The sequence below is a fragment of the Botrytis fragariae genome (genome assembly GCF_013461495.1).
Source record: "Botrytis fragariae strain BVB16 chromosome Unknown tig00000012, whole genome shotgun sequence".
NCBI classification, from domain to species: domain Eukaryota; kingdom Fungi; phylum Ascomycota; class Leotiomycetes; order Helotiales; family Sclerotiniaceae; genus Botrytis; species Botrytis fragariae.
In genome coordinates this window covers 237,887-257,251 of record NW_023500989.1, presented here as the reverse complement: position 1 = coordinate 257,251, position 19,365 = coordinate 237,887, and the positions used below count along the sequence as shown (strand labels likewise).

The following is a 19,365-nucleotide window of genomic DNA, read 5'->3' as shown; positions in this document are numbered from 1 at the left end:
CCATCACCTACCCACCACCATCTCATCTCCTCTTCTCCTCTGCCCTTCACAAACATCCTCTCCTCCCCTCACTTCTCTTCACAAAATCCCCATTCACTCCCTCGCTCAACACCTCACTCTTCAACTCTCCTTACATATAATAAATCAAAGTTTAATTAAAGTTACTACAAGACTATAATGTTAGCTTACCATTTTCCATATACCACATACCTACCACACACCTCATCCCCAAGAGCGATTTCCTATTTCCCATACCCCTCCCCATCTACATCCCAATCAAGATCCCCCCCCCCCCCATCAACTATCCATTTCCATTCCCATTGTAATACCACATCTACACTACCAAACACATCAATCACACCTACCTACCCATTCGAACATTCTCCCCCTACTTTTAACTCTAACCCCTAACCCTAATCTCTCTCATTTCATCTCATCTATCTCATCTCATCTCATCCTATCTACTAAACTATTTCCCACTTATAGCTTCTGCCCGTCACTTCTCCCGATTCCATACTCAATAAACATTTCACATGATAAGAAACGGATGAGATATCTGATATCACTTCACTTCATTTCACTTCATTTCATACCAACCGTACCAAACTATACCATGCCATATCATACAACTCAATCGGCTCACGATACCACTCTTCACTCATTTCTTCAAATTGAAAAGGAAATGATGTTGTGTACTATCAAGATATCGAGAAGCCAAGAAGCCAAGATAGGTAAATAAGTGAAAAAAGAAACATTCATTTCTATAACTCACTCATACGCCTACATACTCCAGGCTCTAATCCAAGCACAACTCATGTGCATGAGAATGAGCATGAATAAGTATGACCTTGATCTTGAGTACCTAGATACCAAATATAAATCTCTTTCTTAAACCATCCCATGCATCCATCTATTCATCCTCTTCTACTATCCATCCATTCACTGCCTACCACCTACCACTCTCCCCACAAGGTATCAAAAAATAAAGAGATCCTTCCTCCAATTCAAATCCCAAACCTCAAGCTCCAACTCCAACTCCCCATTGCAATTGTTGATAATCTATCATCTTATCTCAATGCATTAATTAAATTTCATTGCATCCAAACAACTCAATCAATCCGATCCGAATCGCAATTGCAATTCCGAGTCAAAAGAACACCACGCCATCCAAGCAAACCATCCTTTTCCTACCTACCCCGAGAAATTCAACCAAGATATAAAAAATAAACAAACTTTTCATATCCATTCTGAAAATCGCATGACCCAATCAACCCTTTTAAAGACCCTTTATAAAACCAAATCAATCCAAAGAAGATATCTGATCCTGAAGATTAAGAGGATCTTTGTTTCTTGTTTGGTCTCTCTGCTTCATTCGATTCTTCTTCTTCTTCATCATCATCATCACCATCTGATTCAAAATCTGCATCTGATAGTGCATCTTGTTCTTGTGCTGCGGCTATAATTATGTGTCAATACAATTCTTATGGTCAAGAAGCAAATAATTGCTCGTTAAGGAATCAAGGGGTAGACCAACTAAAATATTTGATAGCACCAGGCCATAAATCTTCCGTAATAGCAATAGCAAGATCATCACCATCCGGAAAGATTTCCAATTTCATTCCCAAATCATCCTCATCATCTTCATCGACCTCATCATTATCCGATTCGACCACCTTCTCTCCATTTTTTCTAGCTTCTCTCTTTGCTAAATCTCTCGCATTTGCTTCTTTACTTTCTTCCTCACTAACTTTTCGACCAATAAATCCAAACCATGCGAAGAAACTTAAACCTCCCATACTTGTATTGTTCATTTTCTTCTCGAGTGATTTGTGTTGTGGAGTAATTTTCGAATTTTCCTTTCGTTCTGCATCCCAAGCATCACACACCATATCCAATAAGCCGCCGGTTAAATCTTTCCCCTTTTTCCAATGAATCCTAACTGGTTCACTGACCAAACCACACCAACCTCCAAGACTCTTTCTATACCAGAACTTCTTGACCAATTTTTCATCTGTAAAATATTCATTTGGAGAGAAAGTCCACGTAATTGATACAGATCTTGGATCTCCTCCATTGTTGGATTGTGGATCTTCGAGTTCGAAATGCGATACATGTAGGGAGGTAAGTGAGGAAAGTAGAAGAGCGGAATCGGAAGGTTGAATGTATTGATCTATATCTGGAGGAGCCTGTTCGAGTACCAGGGCCCAGAAATTGGGAATCTGAGAGATAGTTTTGTTGCGACGGGCATACAGAGGTTGAGTAAGGGAAACTTGTTGTCGAACTGATAGGAAGTTAGTCAATTGATATTTAAGCACATCGAACCATAGAAAGATTATTGGCAGGTCCTATAAAGATACGGAACAATCATCAAAAACGAATGTAATGTATACAGGCACATCCATGGAGTGTCGTACAAAAAGATGGACCCGATTTGATCTTGATCTGATAAAGTCCAAAAGTCGTGGCGCACTTGACCCCTCCAAAGTAGGCAAATTAGAGTACCTCCAACGTCACAAGGGAAAGGAAAAAGAAAAGATAATATGACATACTGATTTCCGTTTCAACATCATCAAATTCCCTTTCAATTTCTGCCAAATCTTCGTAGGAAACGGGGGTATCTTCTAAAGCTGCTGCCATAGCTGCGGTTGTAAATGCGAAGGTTTGTCGCATAGCCAAGCTCGAATTTATACGCGTGAGTGGAGGATTTCGCGTATGCAGGAAAGGGCGAGGGGTACCGGGAACGAAGTAAGGGCGGGCTGGATTGCGGTGATCACTTTCGACTTTCTGGTGTATATTCTTTTTTCTTTTTCACGAAATTCAAGAGAGAAATAGAAGAGAATGAATGTCACTATTATGCTTATATCGGAATGGAAAAGAATTGAAGGCTTGGCAAAAGAAATAAAATTGTATGTCACCCGGATTGATGGAGTGGTTGAAATTGGGTGTAAGTCGGACTTTATCTCGGGACCGAGTCCTGTGGAGTTTGAAGCTTTTAATGTGATTCTCGATGGATAAGGCAATGGTGTGGACTAGGTAGGGAAAGGTCCCTGGATGGGCTGGATGGACTGGATGGTAAGAATTGAGTGGTAAGAAGTAGAGTAGGAGTGGTGGTAGTAATAGAGAATGAAGATTCAACTTGATGTCGATGATATTTGATGACATTGTCGCCGTGAAGGGAATTGGACGATATTTAAGGATATGGAATGTATGTATGTGTGAATGTACGAGGAAAGAAAGGAAAGTATATTTTGTTATATTTTTTGCTTGGATGCTTGAATGCTTGGATGGTTGGATGGTTGGATGGTTGGATGGTTGGGATAATGAACTTTGTCTCCCGAGTCCATCGGTGGTCCTCCAGATGATTTTGATACAGGCATTGATTAGTAATCTCGGTGGTGTGTACGTAGTAGTAAGGAGAACGCCTCAATATATATAAAAAGTCTTGGTACGGATGGATAGAGCCCGTCGAATCCATCAAGCCAGTCAAGCCAGTCAAGCCAGTCCAGCCTATTTCGGTGAAAGGTTAATTCGTTCCCTTGTACGGAGTTGCATGAAAAGGGAAGAGAAAGGAAGGAAGGAAGGATGGATGGATGGATGGGGTACAAAGTAACATCAGACATACGATTGTGAATAAATAATGCAATTTTCTTGGAATAACCTCAATTTTGGCGACGGGATATGGATACTTTTACTTCCGTGCATCACGAGATGGTTGGTACTGGCATACTAGACCGAGAGACTTGGACTGGTATGTAGGTGGAGGGTAGGGTAGGTGGGTAGGTATGACATTCAATCAATCAATCAATCAGTCAATTAATCTTTCACTCTCAATCTCTCAATCTCTCAATCTTTCAATCATGACGATAAGATCTTACCAAAGGTTGCATACTACCACATACGTCCCGATTAATAAGCTGGTAAACTCGGATAGTCTGAGCCTTGAAGTGAAGTTTGCTTTTCCTTTCAAAATTTCAACAACATCCTCAACCCTCAATTCTAATTGGTCAATTACGTTATAGTTTTCCTTTCGTGAAAGATGATTGATCGAAAAAATATGGATGTGGATGTTTCTGAATAATTCATTCATTCATTCATTCATTCATGTGAACACAATCAATTTTTTCCTATCTTCACATTACATTCATGTATTGAATCTAGACCACGACGACGACCACATCATCACATTTCCTCATATCTCATCACGTCACTCCTTCGTGTGGTGTTGGATCTTCAGACGATATCATACTTTGACTTTGATTTGGATAAACAATATCAGACCTTGACTTCGATTTGGGCAAACAATATCCCACCATATTCTTCTCGTGCTATCAAGGAAATTAAAAATCTCCTACCCCTCGTTGCTCAAGCTGTGTTTGAACCCCAAAACATTCCGGGTTCAAGTACAAGCCCTTACGAAATAGTCTCCTAGCGACCCATACATTTCTCCTAAGATCGCTACCGACCTTCACTTCAGTGTTTCCTCCAACCGCGCACCATCATATCACCATGTCCACCATGGCGACACAATCTTACCCAGAGGGTAGAGTCCTCATCATTATGACAGGAGGTACCATTTGTATGAAATCTTCACCGGAAGGCTTGGTTCCAGCAAGAGGGTTCCTCAAAGAAGGAATGGCTACTAGACCGTCATTCAACGACGGCTCAAATCCAGGTAAGAGATTTTCTTATGTTGTGAAATTTTGTTATACAATCACAATCACAATCATACGCGCGATGAACGTACGCAATTCATAATCCAAAACCCCGAGTCTGTAGTCTGATGGAGGGGCATTTCGATTGTCACATGTCAATCGACATTGACAAGCATTTCATTGTCAAATCCAAATTGATGCATTGAAATGCAATTGATAGTAAATCGGGTCATCAAAACATTCAAATTTGAAGGACCGTTGAATCGAAAAGCATTTAGGTCTGAAGGATCACTTGGTTGTCAAATTTAGATTTGGTCAATCATTGGAAATTGCTCTCAAAGTCTAGATTTATTCGACTTTGGCATTATTTTCATTCTGTCGTCCATTGTGTGATAGTATGCTTCTAGACTCTTCTGGTTTCTATATCAGTATGATATAATTTCATATCGTGGAGAGCTGGACATCCTTCAATGACGTCCAATGTCTTCAATTTCGAACACCATCAAGATATTTACGCCGATATGACGAAAGTCGTGTAAGGTCGCTAGGAGGTGTTCGCTGAGTGTTACACATTTCGAAGATCTCAAGGGACTTCTTGTACACACAATCGCGTCTCCAAGTTACACCGAATGGCTCGAGTGAGTCTCTCTAATTAATTTCATTTCGGAACATGTCAGTAGTAGTCCTTCGGTGACATCTCAATCAATTCTCATTGAATGATCTATATTAAGAAATATCACACGCATCCCATCGTCGTTCATTGCATTGCATTATCTCCGCTTTGGATATGCATTGCTTTATTCCGACAACGATAATCCACCGCATACGTAATATGTTTCGGAGAATTAATTAGTGACTAACTTGTACTTAGATCCTATGCCAGTTATGACCACAAACACTACAGAAGAATATTTACCCAGTTTACGTACTCCTCCGAGCACGTATTCTCGACATGTTCGTTATACCTTGTACGAATTTCCTGTCTTGCTAGATTCCTCATCAATATCTTCAAATGGTTGGACACAAATTGCTACCACGATTGAAAGAAATTATCATTTATTTGATGGCTTCGTTGTTCTTCATGGTACAGATAGTTTGGCATACACGAGTTCAGCTTTATCTTTTATGTTGTCACATCTTGGAAAACCTGTTATTCTTACGGGATCTCAAGCTTCAATCTTTGCTCTTCAATCTGATGCCGTGGATAACCTTCTTGGATCATTAATCATAGCCGGAACTTTCATGATTCCGGAAGTATGTCTTTTCTTTCATCACAATTTATTCCGCGGAAATCGCACTACCAAAGTTTCGGCTACCTCCTTTGATGCTTTTGCTTCACCAAATTGTGAACCATTAGCAAAGGTGACTGCTTTAGGAGCAACAGTCAATTGGAATCTGGTTCGTCGCCCACGATCGATTGCTAAATTCGGAGTACAATTAAATCTTGATACTTCCCACGTAGCATGCCTTCGTATCTTCCCTGGTATCAAACCAGAAATGATCGATGCCGTCCTTCGTATTCCAAACCTCCGTGGCCTTATTCTCGAAACTTTCGGAGCCGGTAACGCACCCAGTGGAGATGATGGAAGCATGATCAAAATCATGAAAGAGGCATGTGAGAGAGGTGTAATCATAGTCAACGTATCACAATGCCACTCCGGTTCCGTCTCCCCGCTGTACGCACCAGCCACCATTTTGGGCAGAGCAGGTGTAGTTTTCGGTCACGACTTAACAACTGAAGCTGCCCTCACTAAACTTTCATTTCTCCTCGCTCTTCCTGATCTTTCATACGACGATGTCACCATGCAAATGCAATGTTCCATTCGAGGAGAAATGACCGAGGAAGGTAGCACAGCCTTTTCACATCCACCAACCGAAGTCGCAGTTACAGCTCAACAACACGCGTTTACGGGATTAGGATACGCCATTGAAAAAGGTGACACGAATGCCATCATCAATATCCTCGACCATGATCGAGCTGGTCTTCTTCAAACAACCGATTACGTAGGAAATACCGCTTTACATTTAGGGGCTGTAGGTCCTTCAGTAGACCTTTTAAGAGAAGTAGGTAGTGCTTCCGCTTGAGATATTTTCTCTTCTTTTTCCTGTAGATTTTTTCCAGGTTTCTAATCCTTCGAACTCCTGTCCGATAATGAAAAGTTTTGATTTTTTTTCTTCAATGGAGCAGTCTGTTGCATTAACGTACGCAATGATCTTTTACTCAAATCATTTGAAGTGTTCAAATTATTTGTTCATGAAGTTTGAATTGCTTCGAGGATTCAGGAGTTTTCAAAAGCACATATACATCATTTTGAAAGACTCCAAATATCTGGAATTTTTATATATAGGTTATGACATGTTTCCGATATTATAAATTATTGAATGAGACAGTGAAATCTCATCTCACAGCCTGAAAAACTGTTCACATATCATGTCATCCGGTCTGCTAGTCCAGACAATCAATCGCATGTCCCTGAATACTCGACTTCCTCAAGTTTCCTCTCCATATCCCCCAAATTTTCTATGAACTCTCCGAATTTCCTCTTCTTCCTTGACTTATCATCTCTCCATTTCTCTATCTTAAAATCTTACTTTTCAATCTCCTAAAATTTCCCCCCCAAAAACCATTACTAAACACTTACTAACCCCCCACCCACAAATAGTTACTCAAGCGTGGTGCAAGCGTACATGCCCGTAATAAAGCGGGGAATACCCCGTTGTTTTTGGCGAGAAAGGCGGGAGAGAAACAGAGGGAACATGTGAGGGTTTTGGAAGAGGCGGGGGGTCATTTGTGGGTTGAGGAGAGGAGGAGGTTGTAGGGTGAGGGGTGGTGTGTATGGGGATGAGTGGATGGGGAGGGGGAGTGGAAAGTGGAAGGTGGATGAGTGACGATAGATATGATGAGGAATGAGAAATGAGGAATGAGGAATGAAAGAATCGAAAATTGACACTGGAAATAAACGTTGTTAGAGAACTAGACAATACACTAAGCACGCAATCCGCAATCCGCAATCTATAAATATTGAGAGATCATCAAGGACCAAGGGCCGAGTATCGAACACTAAAGATTAAAGACTGAGAATCGAAATCCGAAATCCAAAATTCAAAATACCTTTCCCGGTACTATAATCAAAATCATAGATGATTCTTCTGGACTGCAGTCTAGGAGTTCAGCAGTTGGAGGGTAAGTTTTACACTTGATGCTTGATTCAACATATCATCTCGGTAGTTTGGAAAATTGCGTGGGTTTAGAGATGTGTGGGTTTATGTAATCCTATACCAAGAAGAAGTTTTTCTTTGGATGATATGGGCGAGTTGGATATTTGTGTTATTTTGATCAATGAAGCGCGGGGGTGGGGGGTGTTGAGCGCTGGATTGATGTATGGCATTGAGTTGAAAGATTAGTGATTCGTTGGGGTTTCTGTTAGCTGAGTAAGATGGTGCTTCAAGGAGATTATCGATAGGAGCCTGCAAGATGGCACTTTTGATTTTGTGAATGCTGAACGAACTGTTGGATTTTTTGGGGGGGAAAACCTGATCAAATCTTGTTTGGCTCATTGACAAGTGCACTTGATCTTTAAGTATTTGATGGGAGAAGTGCATATATGCTTTCCAAAGCAGTGTTTTCCGTTTCGTCTTTTTAACAACAAGGTCGTCTCCTTTGCTGTGCAAATCTATAACTGCATTAGTGGTGGTTGAACTGCATCAGAATAAGTGACCACTTGCGGATTGAGTGGCTTTGGGAACTTGCCAGAACATAATATAGCCGTCTTCACAGATACACAATTAGCGTACATTCCAAATGCACTCTCAGCATGCCAATAGATTCTTGCAGTTGATAAGATGTGTTCTAGAGTCCAGTTTGCGATGAATCATACTTATCTTGTCAAGCCGCTCACGGATTGAATTGCTGGCACAAGAACGTCGTCAGAGTTACACGCCTTGATTTTATCGGTCCTAAGCCATCATGGAGTGTGATATTGCGATTGAAGTGGTAGGTTGGCGACTTTGAATGGTGGCGGATGATGTGTGATTCGGACGGATGTCGATGTATTCATGTAAATTGTGATTAGTGTCTTCAAAATCGGTATTTCTCTACTCACTTCTTGGGAGGAGAGTTGAGGCAGATAGCTGTGTTGATTGATTGTCTTTGAGACTAATTCGATGCTCTGAGCACAGATTGCTATTCTAAGACATGCTTTATTGCGATTTAGAGCAAGGTTTTATCGCGTAGAATATCGTAGCATACGCGGGATCGTAAGTGGCAATGTTGACTCGGTATCCTCAAACTTTTGCATCCAATGCAATGCTACATCAAACTAATTTTGAAGAAAGAATAAAGCTTCCTCCCCGCTTCTCGCAAGTTCCACCCTTCTTTTTCTTAGAAGCAGCCGCTACTTGATGCAAGATCATTAAGAAAGCAACCTGATAGACTCGCTGTTTGATCCTCATGTGTGTTTTGCTTGAGCCTATGTAATGATATTCCCTATATAGCTTCATGTGAAGTGATTAGAAAACGTATCGGGGAAAATGCTAAGTTTGCTGTCGATGTCGCTGATGGCATGTTGTAGAAATTGCAGATATCGAAGAAACAAGTGAAAAGATCGTAAATGAGGATTGCCAGACGATATTCTCATAACGGCAATGGTAGCACCTGTTACACCACTGCACACCGCAAATACACCGAGCCATAGCCTTGAACTAACGAGGCAGTTTCGAATTGCTTGAGGAGTTGGCCATTCACTTGGGAGGTACCTAGATTACCACTCTGCGAGTTTCGACTGGTGTAGCCACACGGAATAAGTCTTCATAAGATATGGGCGACAACTGATCAAGAACTATCAAGTAGGTAGCCTGGCTTTTCGTTCGACAATGTAATGCCCAATTAGTTTGTGTGTTTCCGGAGGCGCACTTCTCACCAGCATACAGATGTTGGAGGAAATACGCCATCTTTCTATCTTTGGCACATCTGTATTCCAAGAGCTCTGAGTTGTCTGTCTATGAAACGTACCTCCACACTCATAAATAAGAATCAACAGAAGCAGCGTCTTTCGACTTCCATTCCTGGAGGAGAGGAATCATTGTTTGTGAGATTTATGAAAAATCTCTAGTTTTAGCCTTTAAAAGAAAAGCGACTGGACTTGATGAACGCAAACTAGGAATAGCATTTTTTGATCTTGAACATGAATACCAGACTTCTAGAGATTGTACCATCATTGAATGTGTGGGCAGGTCCATGACGTGGTTGCTGAATAGTAGCTCGAAGCCAAACAGTGTCATGTGATGATAACCATGGTCGTGCGCGATAAACGTACACCTGTATCATTCTACTGAATTCTTCACGAAACACAAATTCTGTTCCATTCTCCTACTGTTGTGATTTGACATAATGTCTAACTCTCGCAACTATTGGTTTTGTTGTAAACCAGATGACGTTTGAACAGGATGCTTCCATGCCATATATCCAACATAAGCCTGAAAGCCGCCCAAAGCCAAACTCAACAACCCTAGGAAAATCGCAAACATAACGCCGGCGATGGTAGCCATCATCACGAATCTTGGACTGCTTTTTCTCTCGAACCATTTTTCAAAACCTCTAGGGGTCGGATTCATTAACTCCTGGTGTAGCTCTGCCAATCGTGCCCCGAAATAATGATACTGAATATTCTGCTCCTCTGGTTTGCGAATTGACACGCTCTCATATCGAAGAATATCCGCTGGAAGATCAAGATGTTAGCTAACAATATCAGATCTCTGAGAGGGTTGTCAAGCATACGATCAAAATTAAAAGTTGAAGCCGAGGTCAGCGATAATAGCAGCTCTTTGGATTTGACATCTGTGAGATCAAAGATAACCTTCTGTATGGAATCGAGCACCTCGATAACAAGTGTACGAGGGAGCGCGCCACTACAATTTACCAATATTAGCACCATACTTTCTATTGATTTTTTAACGCTAATAATCAAAAGCCCAGTTGTGTTCTTCTCAACTTACATTCGAATCAGATCGGATACAGATAAACTTTGCGGTTGTTCTTTCGTAAGCCTCAATTGCTCTTTCAAGAAAGCAGTATGGTGGAAAATTTCGACAACTCCTGAACTTTTGTCAAGCCTCAAATGATTTCTCAGGTCGTCTGTTGGCCGAAATTCCAGTCGCGCATTCTTCTTCAATTTGGTCGCCAAAAGCTCGCTTTTAATTTCATCAATGCTTGGGTGGGACGTCTTTGGGAATACGTCGTTAAGAAATTGCGAAAACGTATCGTTGAGATGCCACCGTGCTTTTTCGTTTCCGTACTCTAGCAGGACGGAAGATTGACGAGATGCTGAGCAGTTGATCATCACCACCACCTGAACAGCTAGATTGAGAGCACGCTCTTGGTACGGTCGCGTGGGACGATCAGTGAAGAGTTTCTCCAATAACTCTGCTTTACTGAGCTCAGGGCTGGCTTTCAGTTGTTCAATTATTTGGAATAAGTCATTGTAAGATGACAGACCCGGAGACTGACCAGGAACTATATTGCACTTGTAAGCACTTGTGGATATCTTGAAGAACTCGAAATATCGGCTGAGCGTCGTTGATCTGGACCACGAGCAATTTGTGGTCTTGCAAGGCGTCTCTGTTTGACAATCCGAGCATATAAACCAAGACCACAAAACCTTCGTAAGGGCCTGTAGTTGGGAGGTAGTGACTCTTCCAAGTGGGTATTCTAAAGTCATACTTGATTAAACATAGGGAAATTATTTTGCCTTTTGTCACTTGTGTTGTAAAGTTACATTTACATGTGGTAATTCGTTTCCAAAGAAGATCAATAAAAGTCTGGTCTGTTATCGCGTAAGGGGCTGTGTATGTTACATTTCAGAGGCCCAAGGATGCATAATTTGGGAAAATCTACTATGTCAGCGAGTAAAGTATCGAAGACTAACTTGTTGAGTGGCGACTCAATCCAATGAAGCCCCTGCTCAAATAATTGCAGCCCCAGCCACTTTACACTACAATGTCGTCGAGGCTTCACATTGAACTACTTAAAACCTGCCCCGCTTTCAATTGCTATGTTCTCTATAATTCTTGACTTTTATTGTGCTAGCTACCACGATACTCATATTTGACTCAAGTTTTTCAGTGCGGTCGAGAACGACAAGTGCCGATAGCAATCATTCATGTCTTGTTCAGGCATATCCACCATGAACTCAGACAATTTTTCCACAGCCCTACCAGTCACACGCAATGAACCGAACGAGGATTCAGGATACGCTTCTCTAGAACCTTCGCCTCCGCCGAATAGTTCGAAGTCCCTTACGGATCGTGCCATTGCAAAAGGGAAAAGTATAATGCCTAACTACATTCGAAAGCCTAAAAAACTGCGACCGTATGATAAACCAATCCCGCAGCTGACATGGGATCGTTTTTCAGATCTGCGTGAGCAATACGCAGAAAGTCTTAATAGCTTAACACGCGGTCTGCCCAATTGCACCTCGATTCTGATGACTTTGCAGGTCTTGGGAGAGAATGAAGAGAGCGCAGAACCTTGGGTATTCATTCAATGTAACAAGGCAGTTGTCGGAAAGATTACCAGATTTTTTCAGAGAAGTGCGATTAGGCGTGATTTCGAACCATCTCAGCCAGATGATCGTTTTCCCCGTTTGAGGGTACACATTTACCCACAGAAGCCGAGGCCGCTCGTCAATACCGCGAATGCGCCTCCACAATTTGATTCCCCGGCGATTTCAGAAGGAAACGAAATATATGTGTTAAAGTCTGATGTTACACCAGGCGCTCGTCGTGGCAGGCAAATCATGACAGGGTATTCGCATGGGGTGCGCCTGGCCACCATGGGGGCTTTATCAAGACGATTGACTCAGGAAATCTGGAAACAATTTATGGAATGACTGCAGGTCATTTCGTCTTTGAAGAGTTGTATGATGACGCCGAATATTCTCCAGTGAGCGATTACGACGGCGAATATGAAGAGGATGTGGAATCTTTCGAATTCGAATTAGGTTTTATCGAAGCTAATTCAGAGGATGAGAATGATCTACATGTTTTGAATAAAAGTGGAATTGAAATTGATGAGGAGGTGAACATGAACGAATGGTCAAGATTGGGAAAGCTTTCAATGGCCTCCCATAATCTCTTCACAGATGAAGGCAATCTTGATTGGGGATTGATCACTATCGACAAAAACTCTTACAGCCCCCCAAATGCCGCATTCAATCCATATCCAACACGATCCCAATCTAGAGGGGGACAGTCCTCAGTACAAATGAGTTCTACCCGAGGGCCACTCAATGGGATTTTACATGGCTCCTGGTCGTATATAATGCTCCCTCCAGGCAAGGTGTTGGTCCAAACACGTCTTCTATCACTTTCAGACGGTAAGAGTAAGTGAATGAATTTTGCCTCAACGCAATCTAGTCTATAACAGATATGAAATCGCGATGGCTCTACTTGGTACAGCGAAGCTGACCACACTATAGAGCTTCATGTTGGTGATAGCGGTGCGTGGATCGTTGATTCATCAAGTTTCCTACGGGTGTATGGCCATGTCGTTGCTTCGGATGTGTTAGGCCGCGGATATGTCGTTCCAATACATGACACGCTTGAAGATATCAAGAAAGGACTTGCACGGTTGTTCTCAAAACCCTTCTCGGTGAGTCTTGCCTACAGCATAAACGTTCTTCGTCCAAACGATACCGGAACAAAACATCCGCCGAAGGGGCCAATGAAAGGTGTTGAAGATCACGGTGACGCGGATGGAAAACATGTTCCATTACCTTCTAGGTTTAGTGAAGCAGACTCCAAGTATTCAACGATGGAACCAACGCCAAGCCCGCCACGGCCGGGTAAATCTCCAAGACCTGAATTACAGCCACCAACCGTTGCAAAGAAACAGTCAGACGCTGAGTCCTTCAAGGCTTTAACTCCCTCGCCAAATATTGCAGCAGCATATAGTAGAGGGTATCCTGGTCAGCTCAGTATGGGTGAGATGTCCTGAGCACTAGAACTTTTGAAACAAAGAAAACTGACTTATGTACAGACAAAGAAGAACAGGAGCTAGAGAAAGCCCTTTTGAAATGCGAGAAGAGATATGACGAAAGGGAGATTGAGTTATTAGAAGCAGGAGAGGATACTGACCACAATAAAGATTTGAAAAATCTCGAACACGCCCGCGATATTGCCTCGAGATATTATCTCATAAGGAAAGCCGAGTTGCGTAATGATACGAAACTTGCAGCTCAGCTCAAGATGGAACTTGAGAATCTTCCAGGGTACGGAGACTATATTATCTCGTCTAAGTCGGATACCTACGGGTCGCACGAGTTGCCAAGTGCTCATGAGATCAAACATCGTGCAGGCAAAAAGATTCCAGAAGGCGAAATCGGTGAAGGAAAGGGGTCGATATGAGCGACGTATTCATAATTTCCAAGCAAACGTTGGAGATTCGCGTGACTATTTAGAACTTCACTACTCTGTTCAAGTTCCTTCATCATGTATTTCTTAATATATAAAACTGCCACAGCAATTTACTACAACCATGTATTCCTTGTACCTTATGGTATGTTGTCTATCCGATGACGTCATTACTCAACGACAGTAGGATCGTTTGAAGCTGGCGAAAACATGATCATTGAGTATCCGATCATATAAGATTAGGTAGATCTGGATCATATACGATATTTCCATGCATTCATTAAAATCGGCAATCATACTAGTACAAAACAGAGCCAGCCACCTTAATCCAAAATCAAAGATGCCCACCAACACGATCAGACTCACTGGTTCCAAATCCCGTCCATCCATTAAAATCATCAGCGAAGGTGACAGCCATGGACAGGTATCTCTCATGTACATCTCCCCAAGTAAAAGCTGCTTCCTTCATGGCCCGTATTGCTTTCACATAATGTGGATCTGTTGACCATACACCATTGATAGCTTTATCTTCTACATATTTCCATCCCTTTGCTGGTTTTTGCTCAATGTCTTCGTTTATTTCCGGTCTCATCTGCGAACAGTAGACGGCAATTGTTAATAGCCACCATTGACGTATCAAACTTATTTGAAATTTTGCTGGAACGAAGGGGAGTAGAATTCGAACTGCGTGGCTTGTAGTGAGGATATGTACCATGAAGAAGTCGTATGCGTGAGTACCAGACTCAACCGTTTGTACCAGCAAGTTCACAGCTGCTTCTTGGGAATCTTGGAATTGTTTATGGGGATCGGTAATACTCCAGGCGTTCCAATGCTCGAGTATAAACTCCTCATGTTCATCGAATAATTTGGTTATATTTGAAGGCGAAGGTCCATCCAAGACACCATCTAACCGCGAATCTGTATGTATTTTGTGGAGAATTTCTAGGGGCGAGGTTGTACTATAGGTAGATGCTTTGGTATAAGATGGATCATCAAGATATTTATGCATAAAGTCGTAGCAGCTCGACGCCAGGGAGAGGGCTTCGATGGCCAATTCGCGACTATTCAATTCGACTGCGTAACCGAGATGGATAAGGGGGTGACCGACTAAGACACTCATTAGTATAGATGCGGTGAAATAGGAAATATACGTACGTCCTGAAGTCAGGCCATTGACAAGAGGAGCTTTCCCGCTGTAGAGATACTCTTCTACCAAAACCTTCCAATCATAACTATATTTTAAAGCCAATTCATCTTCAAAGAAATCAACGTACGCCCTCTGGTATACCTTCTCTCCTAAAAATTCCCTCCAATCTGCATCTGTGATTTCTCCAGGAGAATCCTGCCATTCTTCAAGATGTTTTGATTCTTCTGCAAAAACTTTTTGTAATTGATCGTAATCTGCGCCTAGAAGATACGCGGATCCTAGATGATGTGGTAAATGGTTGTGGAATCGATTGTGGTTGTAAAGAATTGAATGATTAATATGGTTCGATTTCAAGAGATGTTTCAACGTCCTTGGCCGTTTCTCTGGAGCGGTTTCAATGTCGTGAATTTCGACTGGCAGGATATTTATTGGCTGCGTTGATGAAGCGATAGTAGTGTTTGCAACATATTTGTAGATTCTGTTCACAATAGGAACCCAATTTATCATAGGAGCCGACATGATTGTTGTGGTGTTGGACTTTGAAGGTCCTGGGATGCAAGTCAAAGTGTGGGGAAGCTTGAACTGAAATATGGCAGAATGATTTAATTGGTGGCTGAATAAAAGCGGTGACATGAACTTCGCTGAGCGCGTCGTATTGTGGCTTGTAAGAGCGGACCACGGCATCGGAACATCACCCGCGCCGAGTGATAAACCAACTTGATATATTTTATAGAACGCGACGCGACAAACTCAACACAATCTCAATCATGTCAGTCAATCCCATGAAGTTATCAACTTCTATCAAGCAATGCCTCCAATCAAACCCTTGATATATGCGGAACTTCTGTCAAACATTCGACAGATATCTATCCTGGCGTTCTTGGACACACCATCTGATTCTTCTACAAAGGCTGAATTATTGGCTGATGGAACCATATTGAAGTTGAACCATGCCGAACAGGATATCAGACTAATGCTTCCCAGTCAAGTGGTATCAAATTCACCACTACGAGAATTTCCCCTTAGGAGCCTTGAATTATCATGGCGTCTTCCTTTAGCAGGAGACTTTCAAAGGGCTGATGTAGAAATTTCACAAACCATTGAAGCACCATGGTCCGCAAAAGATATGGTTATTGGTGAACAATTTTTTGAATGCCGCAGGTGCTCTACGACTATCGTGGAAGCAGACCGTATCAAAGAATGGAGGGATCTTCCAAGTGAAGGTTGGGCAGAAATGATGGATTTCTGGCATTGTCACAAGCCATCGGACCATGCTGAACATAATCATGAAAACGAAAATTTGGCTTCAACAAAAGGTTATGGAGCAAACACAAAGTTCAATGCACAGCCAGGAATCGGTTTCGTGGATCATTCAACTTTTCTCTTGGCGGAAACCGATTGTACTCTTCCCCAAGGAGGTAACGAGGTAAATTATATTTCTTTCTCTATGTTCATTTGTAGTCCGAGTATATGCGGGTAACAAGAAGGAGACCAGGCGCTCCTCCATAGGCTGGTCACCGATACAAATACCCAAGATTAAGTACTTGCTGTTGCTCTGCTCCGGCAGCAGTCAATTTTTTACCCTCTTCTTCAGATTATGGGTTTCTAACTTGATTGAAGGTCTTCGAACCTTGGCATCCTCCATCACCGTATCTTCTTTGAGATTTCAGAAGTTATGGATTCAGCACAAGTGACATTTATCTAGCGTATTCTGCGTCAAGCAATGTTCAATTAGCTTATCAATTTCTAACTTTGGTTTCACTTACAGAATAAGTGTACTATAAATTGTGAAACGTGTCTCGCTACGATTGGAACCAGTGATCCTCAAAACGAAGGAATCCGACTTTTCAAATGGAGTTTGCGCATGGGAACTTTCGAGGGCTCTCCATTATCCAACCTTTCGGATAAGTTTCTTGAGCCGTCGATGGCCAGAATCATTTCGGCACAATTTTTGGCAATAATGAACTCATCTTGTGTTTCCCGTGTGAACATATTGCCTTTGAAAAATCCAAGCGATGTTGGACTAGTAGAGTGGGGAGGCCTTAGTATTTGGATCTTCAATCCCTCAATTAGATATACTACTTCGTACTTCTACCATCGTAGGTGGATGCGTATCTCGGACACACCTGGCAGGCCTGGAATACTGGCTATGAAAGTCCTTTCAAAGCCCTTTTCTGTGGCCAAGTATCCATCGACACATGATGAGTCCGTGGAGGAGCTAGAGTTGCCGGGAGAAGTAATACATGAGTTCAAGCATTACCTAGAATTGAGTGCAATGCGGTATCTTCCACCAAGTGCGAGGAAATTTCAGGAGTGGAATGTATCAATTTTGGATAGGCATGAAGCAACGACCTGAAAAGACAATCGACTGGTATTTCTATGTATCCCAGCGCTGGAGATTACAGCTTCAAGCTATAGTTTTGTTCTGCTGGTGGAATCGGATACTACTTATTGAAAATAAACTCGGGATCATACTTTCTCTTAATCTCTCTCAATCTCGCATAGTTCTGTCCAAACATATTTTGAGTCCTTTCCGTTCCACTTCCCAAATTAGCATTCGTGAACTTTCCAGACCCTTGCTTTTTGACTGCTTCCTTGACTGGCTCAATCATCCTTTTAATATCGTCTCTCATAACCGTATGCGAAACCTGAGAGCTATCATACTGTGCCCCCATAGTAATAGAAACAGTCTTTTCTCTGGCCGCCAACGCGGTCGCCGATGCAGAGATTGCACCAGAAACCTTGTAAGAACGCATCTCGATTATGATTCGTGAAGGTGCAAGTGCATCTCCATGCTTGTTGTGGAAATCATCGAAGTCTTGTATCAACTTCTCCATAATTTCGACATCGAATGGATGGGGCATGAACACGCTCGTATTTGAGAAGTTCTGATGGTTTGGCGGTTCGTCTACGAGTCCTGATGGCTTGGTTGTGCTGGCAAATGGCTTCATTGATACCGCCGACATTACAGGTTGCAAATCCCACAACGGAGCAGTAAGTTTTCGTGCTTCTTCCTCTGGTCCATCATAGGATATGATACAGATTGGGTGAATGCCCGACATTGGCACACTTGGGATTTTCGTTATCGCCAAAAGAAGGCGTAACTTCCCGTCAGTTTGCTCTGTTATTTCTTGCATAGTGTCGACTAATTCGAGAAGGGCTTTCGTCTTCTCTGGCTTGTATACTAAAGGACCACTAGGAAGTTTGTTAGCTCTTCCCCTTATCTCACCCACCGATTTCTCATGCACGTAGTCAAACTTACTGGCATACGTCAACCTGCTTATGCATTCGATACGTAAATTCAACCACAATACCAAAGTTTGGTCCCCCTCCTGATACCCCAGAACAGATCTGAATTTTCATTTTTGGAACAATTTAAAACTATACCATTGGCAATTACGACATGGGCCGAGAGTAGATTATCGATTTCGAGCCCATATCGGCCGGTTAAAGGGCCTGAACCGCCACCTAGAGTTAGACCTGCAATACCTGTATTGCTTGTTACATATGATAGGGAATAGAGGGTAGATGATGGGGGCTGGGAAAGGAAAGAAGGAATAGAGGGAGATACCTCTATCACTGGCTAGGCCCATGACCACTGATAATCCTTCCACTGTACGATATTAGTCAATGTCCTCTAGTATTAAGTTTCTTCAATGCGTAAGGTCCATGTTCTATTTGAATAATTGCCCACCAATCTCCCAATCATTACTATTCCAATCTAACTCGTACAGCCCAAAGAATATGGAGAATCAAGAATCGAATAACATAACTTTACTCTACGCACCTTGAAGTGGTGTTTCCAGATCCGCAGCTCTGCAATCGTCTTGTGCTGTGATCTTCATATTCCCCTTATCGATGTTTACTTTTCTCATTTTCCTAAGATCTAGATTCGGATGTTAGTAGATGTCTCATCCTTTCGTATTTCCTACTCGTCCGGATCTGTTAAAAGGAAGTGAAGAACAAAGAATGGGACAAAACACATCAATGGTTACACCATCGCAAGAACTAACACCATAATAGCTGTGTCTTCCTCCGGCGATGGTGAAATCAAGATTGTGTTTCTGGATGTGGGAAAGAGAGGCTATGATGTCATTTTCGGAGTGACAGAAGATTATGAGAGATTAGATGGTTAGCTCGGACGTAATAGGGAGAGGA

At 42.2% G+C, this 19,365-nt stretch overlaps 7 protein-coding genes across 7 annotated transcripts; 3 read left to right on the top strand and 4 right to left on the bottom strand.

Moving 5' to 3' along the window:
• Window positions 1–1,331: 1,331 nt before the first annotated feature.
• On the bottom strand, window positions 1,332–2,670 carry Bfra_002294 (putative nap family protein; the record flags this gene model as incomplete). Its single annotated transcript, XM_037332716.1, has 3 exons — window positions 1,332–1,456; window positions 1,535–2,281; window positions 2,550–2,670. 3 exons carry the CDS (start codon window positions 2,668–2,670, stop codon window positions 1,332–1,334), a joined length of 993 nt encoding a protein of 330 aa, XP_037194844.1.
• Window positions 2,671–4,506: 1,836 nt separating this feature from the next.
• On the top strand, window positions 4,507–7,471 carry Bfra_002293 (putative 60 kda lysophospholipase protein; the record flags this gene model as incomplete). The annotated part of the gene is made up of 3 exons (XM_037332715.1): window positions 4,507–4,672; window positions 5,524–6,716; window positions 7,316–7,471. 3 exons carry the CDS (start codon window positions 4,507–4,509, stop codon window positions 7,469–7,471), a joined length of 1,515 nt encoding a protein of 504 aa, XP_037194843.1.
• A 2,587-nt stretch (window positions 7,472–10,058) lies between these two features.
• On the bottom strand, window positions 10,059–11,368 carry Bfra_002292 (uncharacterized protein; the record flags this gene model as incomplete). Its single annotated transcript, XM_037332714.1, has 3 exons — window positions 10,059–10,369; window positions 10,429–10,559; window positions 10,647–11,368. The coding sequence occupies 3 exons, from the start codon at window positions 11,366–11,368 to the stop codon at window positions 10,059–10,061; spliced, it is 1,164 nt and encodes a 387-aa protein (XP_037194842.1).
• Window positions 11,369–11,833: 465 nt separating this feature from the next.
• Bfra_002291 (uncharacterized protein) lies at window positions 11,834–14,054 on the top strand (the record flags this gene model as incomplete). The annotated part of the gene is made up of 4 exons (XM_037332713.1): window positions 11,834–12,405; window positions 12,453–13,030; window positions 13,127–13,630; window positions 13,687–14,054. 4 exons carry the CDS (start codon window positions 11,834–11,836, stop codon window positions 14,052–14,054), a joined length of 2,022 nt encoding a protein of 673 aa, XP_037194841.1.
• Window positions 14,055–14,394: 340 nt separating this feature from the next.
• Bfra_002290 (putative mgs207 protein) lies at window positions 14,395–15,726 on the bottom strand (the record flags this gene model as incomplete). Its single annotated transcript, XM_037332712.1, has 2 exons — window positions 14,395–15,167; window positions 15,216–15,726. 2 exons carry the CDS (start codon window positions 15,724–15,726, stop codon window positions 14,395–14,397), a joined length of 1,284 nt encoding a protein of 427 aa, XP_037194840.1.
• A 289-nt stretch (window positions 15,727–16,015) lies between these two features.
• Window positions 16,016–17,563, top strand: Bfra_002289 (putative snf2 family helicase protein; the record flags this gene model as incomplete). Its single annotated transcript, XM_037332711.1, has 2 exons — window positions 16,016–16,633; window positions 16,976–17,563. The coding sequence occupies 2 exons, from the start codon at window positions 16,016–16,018 to the stop codon at window positions 17,561–17,563; spliced, it is 1,206 nt and encodes a 401-aa protein (XP_037194839.1).
• An 88-nt stretch (window positions 17,564–17,651) lies between these two features.
• On the bottom strand, window positions 17,652–19,082 carry Bfra_002288 (uncharacterized protein; the record flags this gene model as incomplete). The annotated part of the gene is made up of 5 exons (XM_037332710.1): window positions 17,652–18,402; window positions 18,470–18,539; window positions 18,595–18,696; window positions 18,779–18,820; window positions 18,995–19,082. The coding sequence occupies 5 exons, from the start codon at window positions 19,080–19,082 to the stop codon at window positions 17,652–17,654; spliced, it is 1,053 nt and encodes a 350-aa protein (XP_037194838.1).
• Window positions 19,083–19,365: the final 283 nt, after the last annotated feature.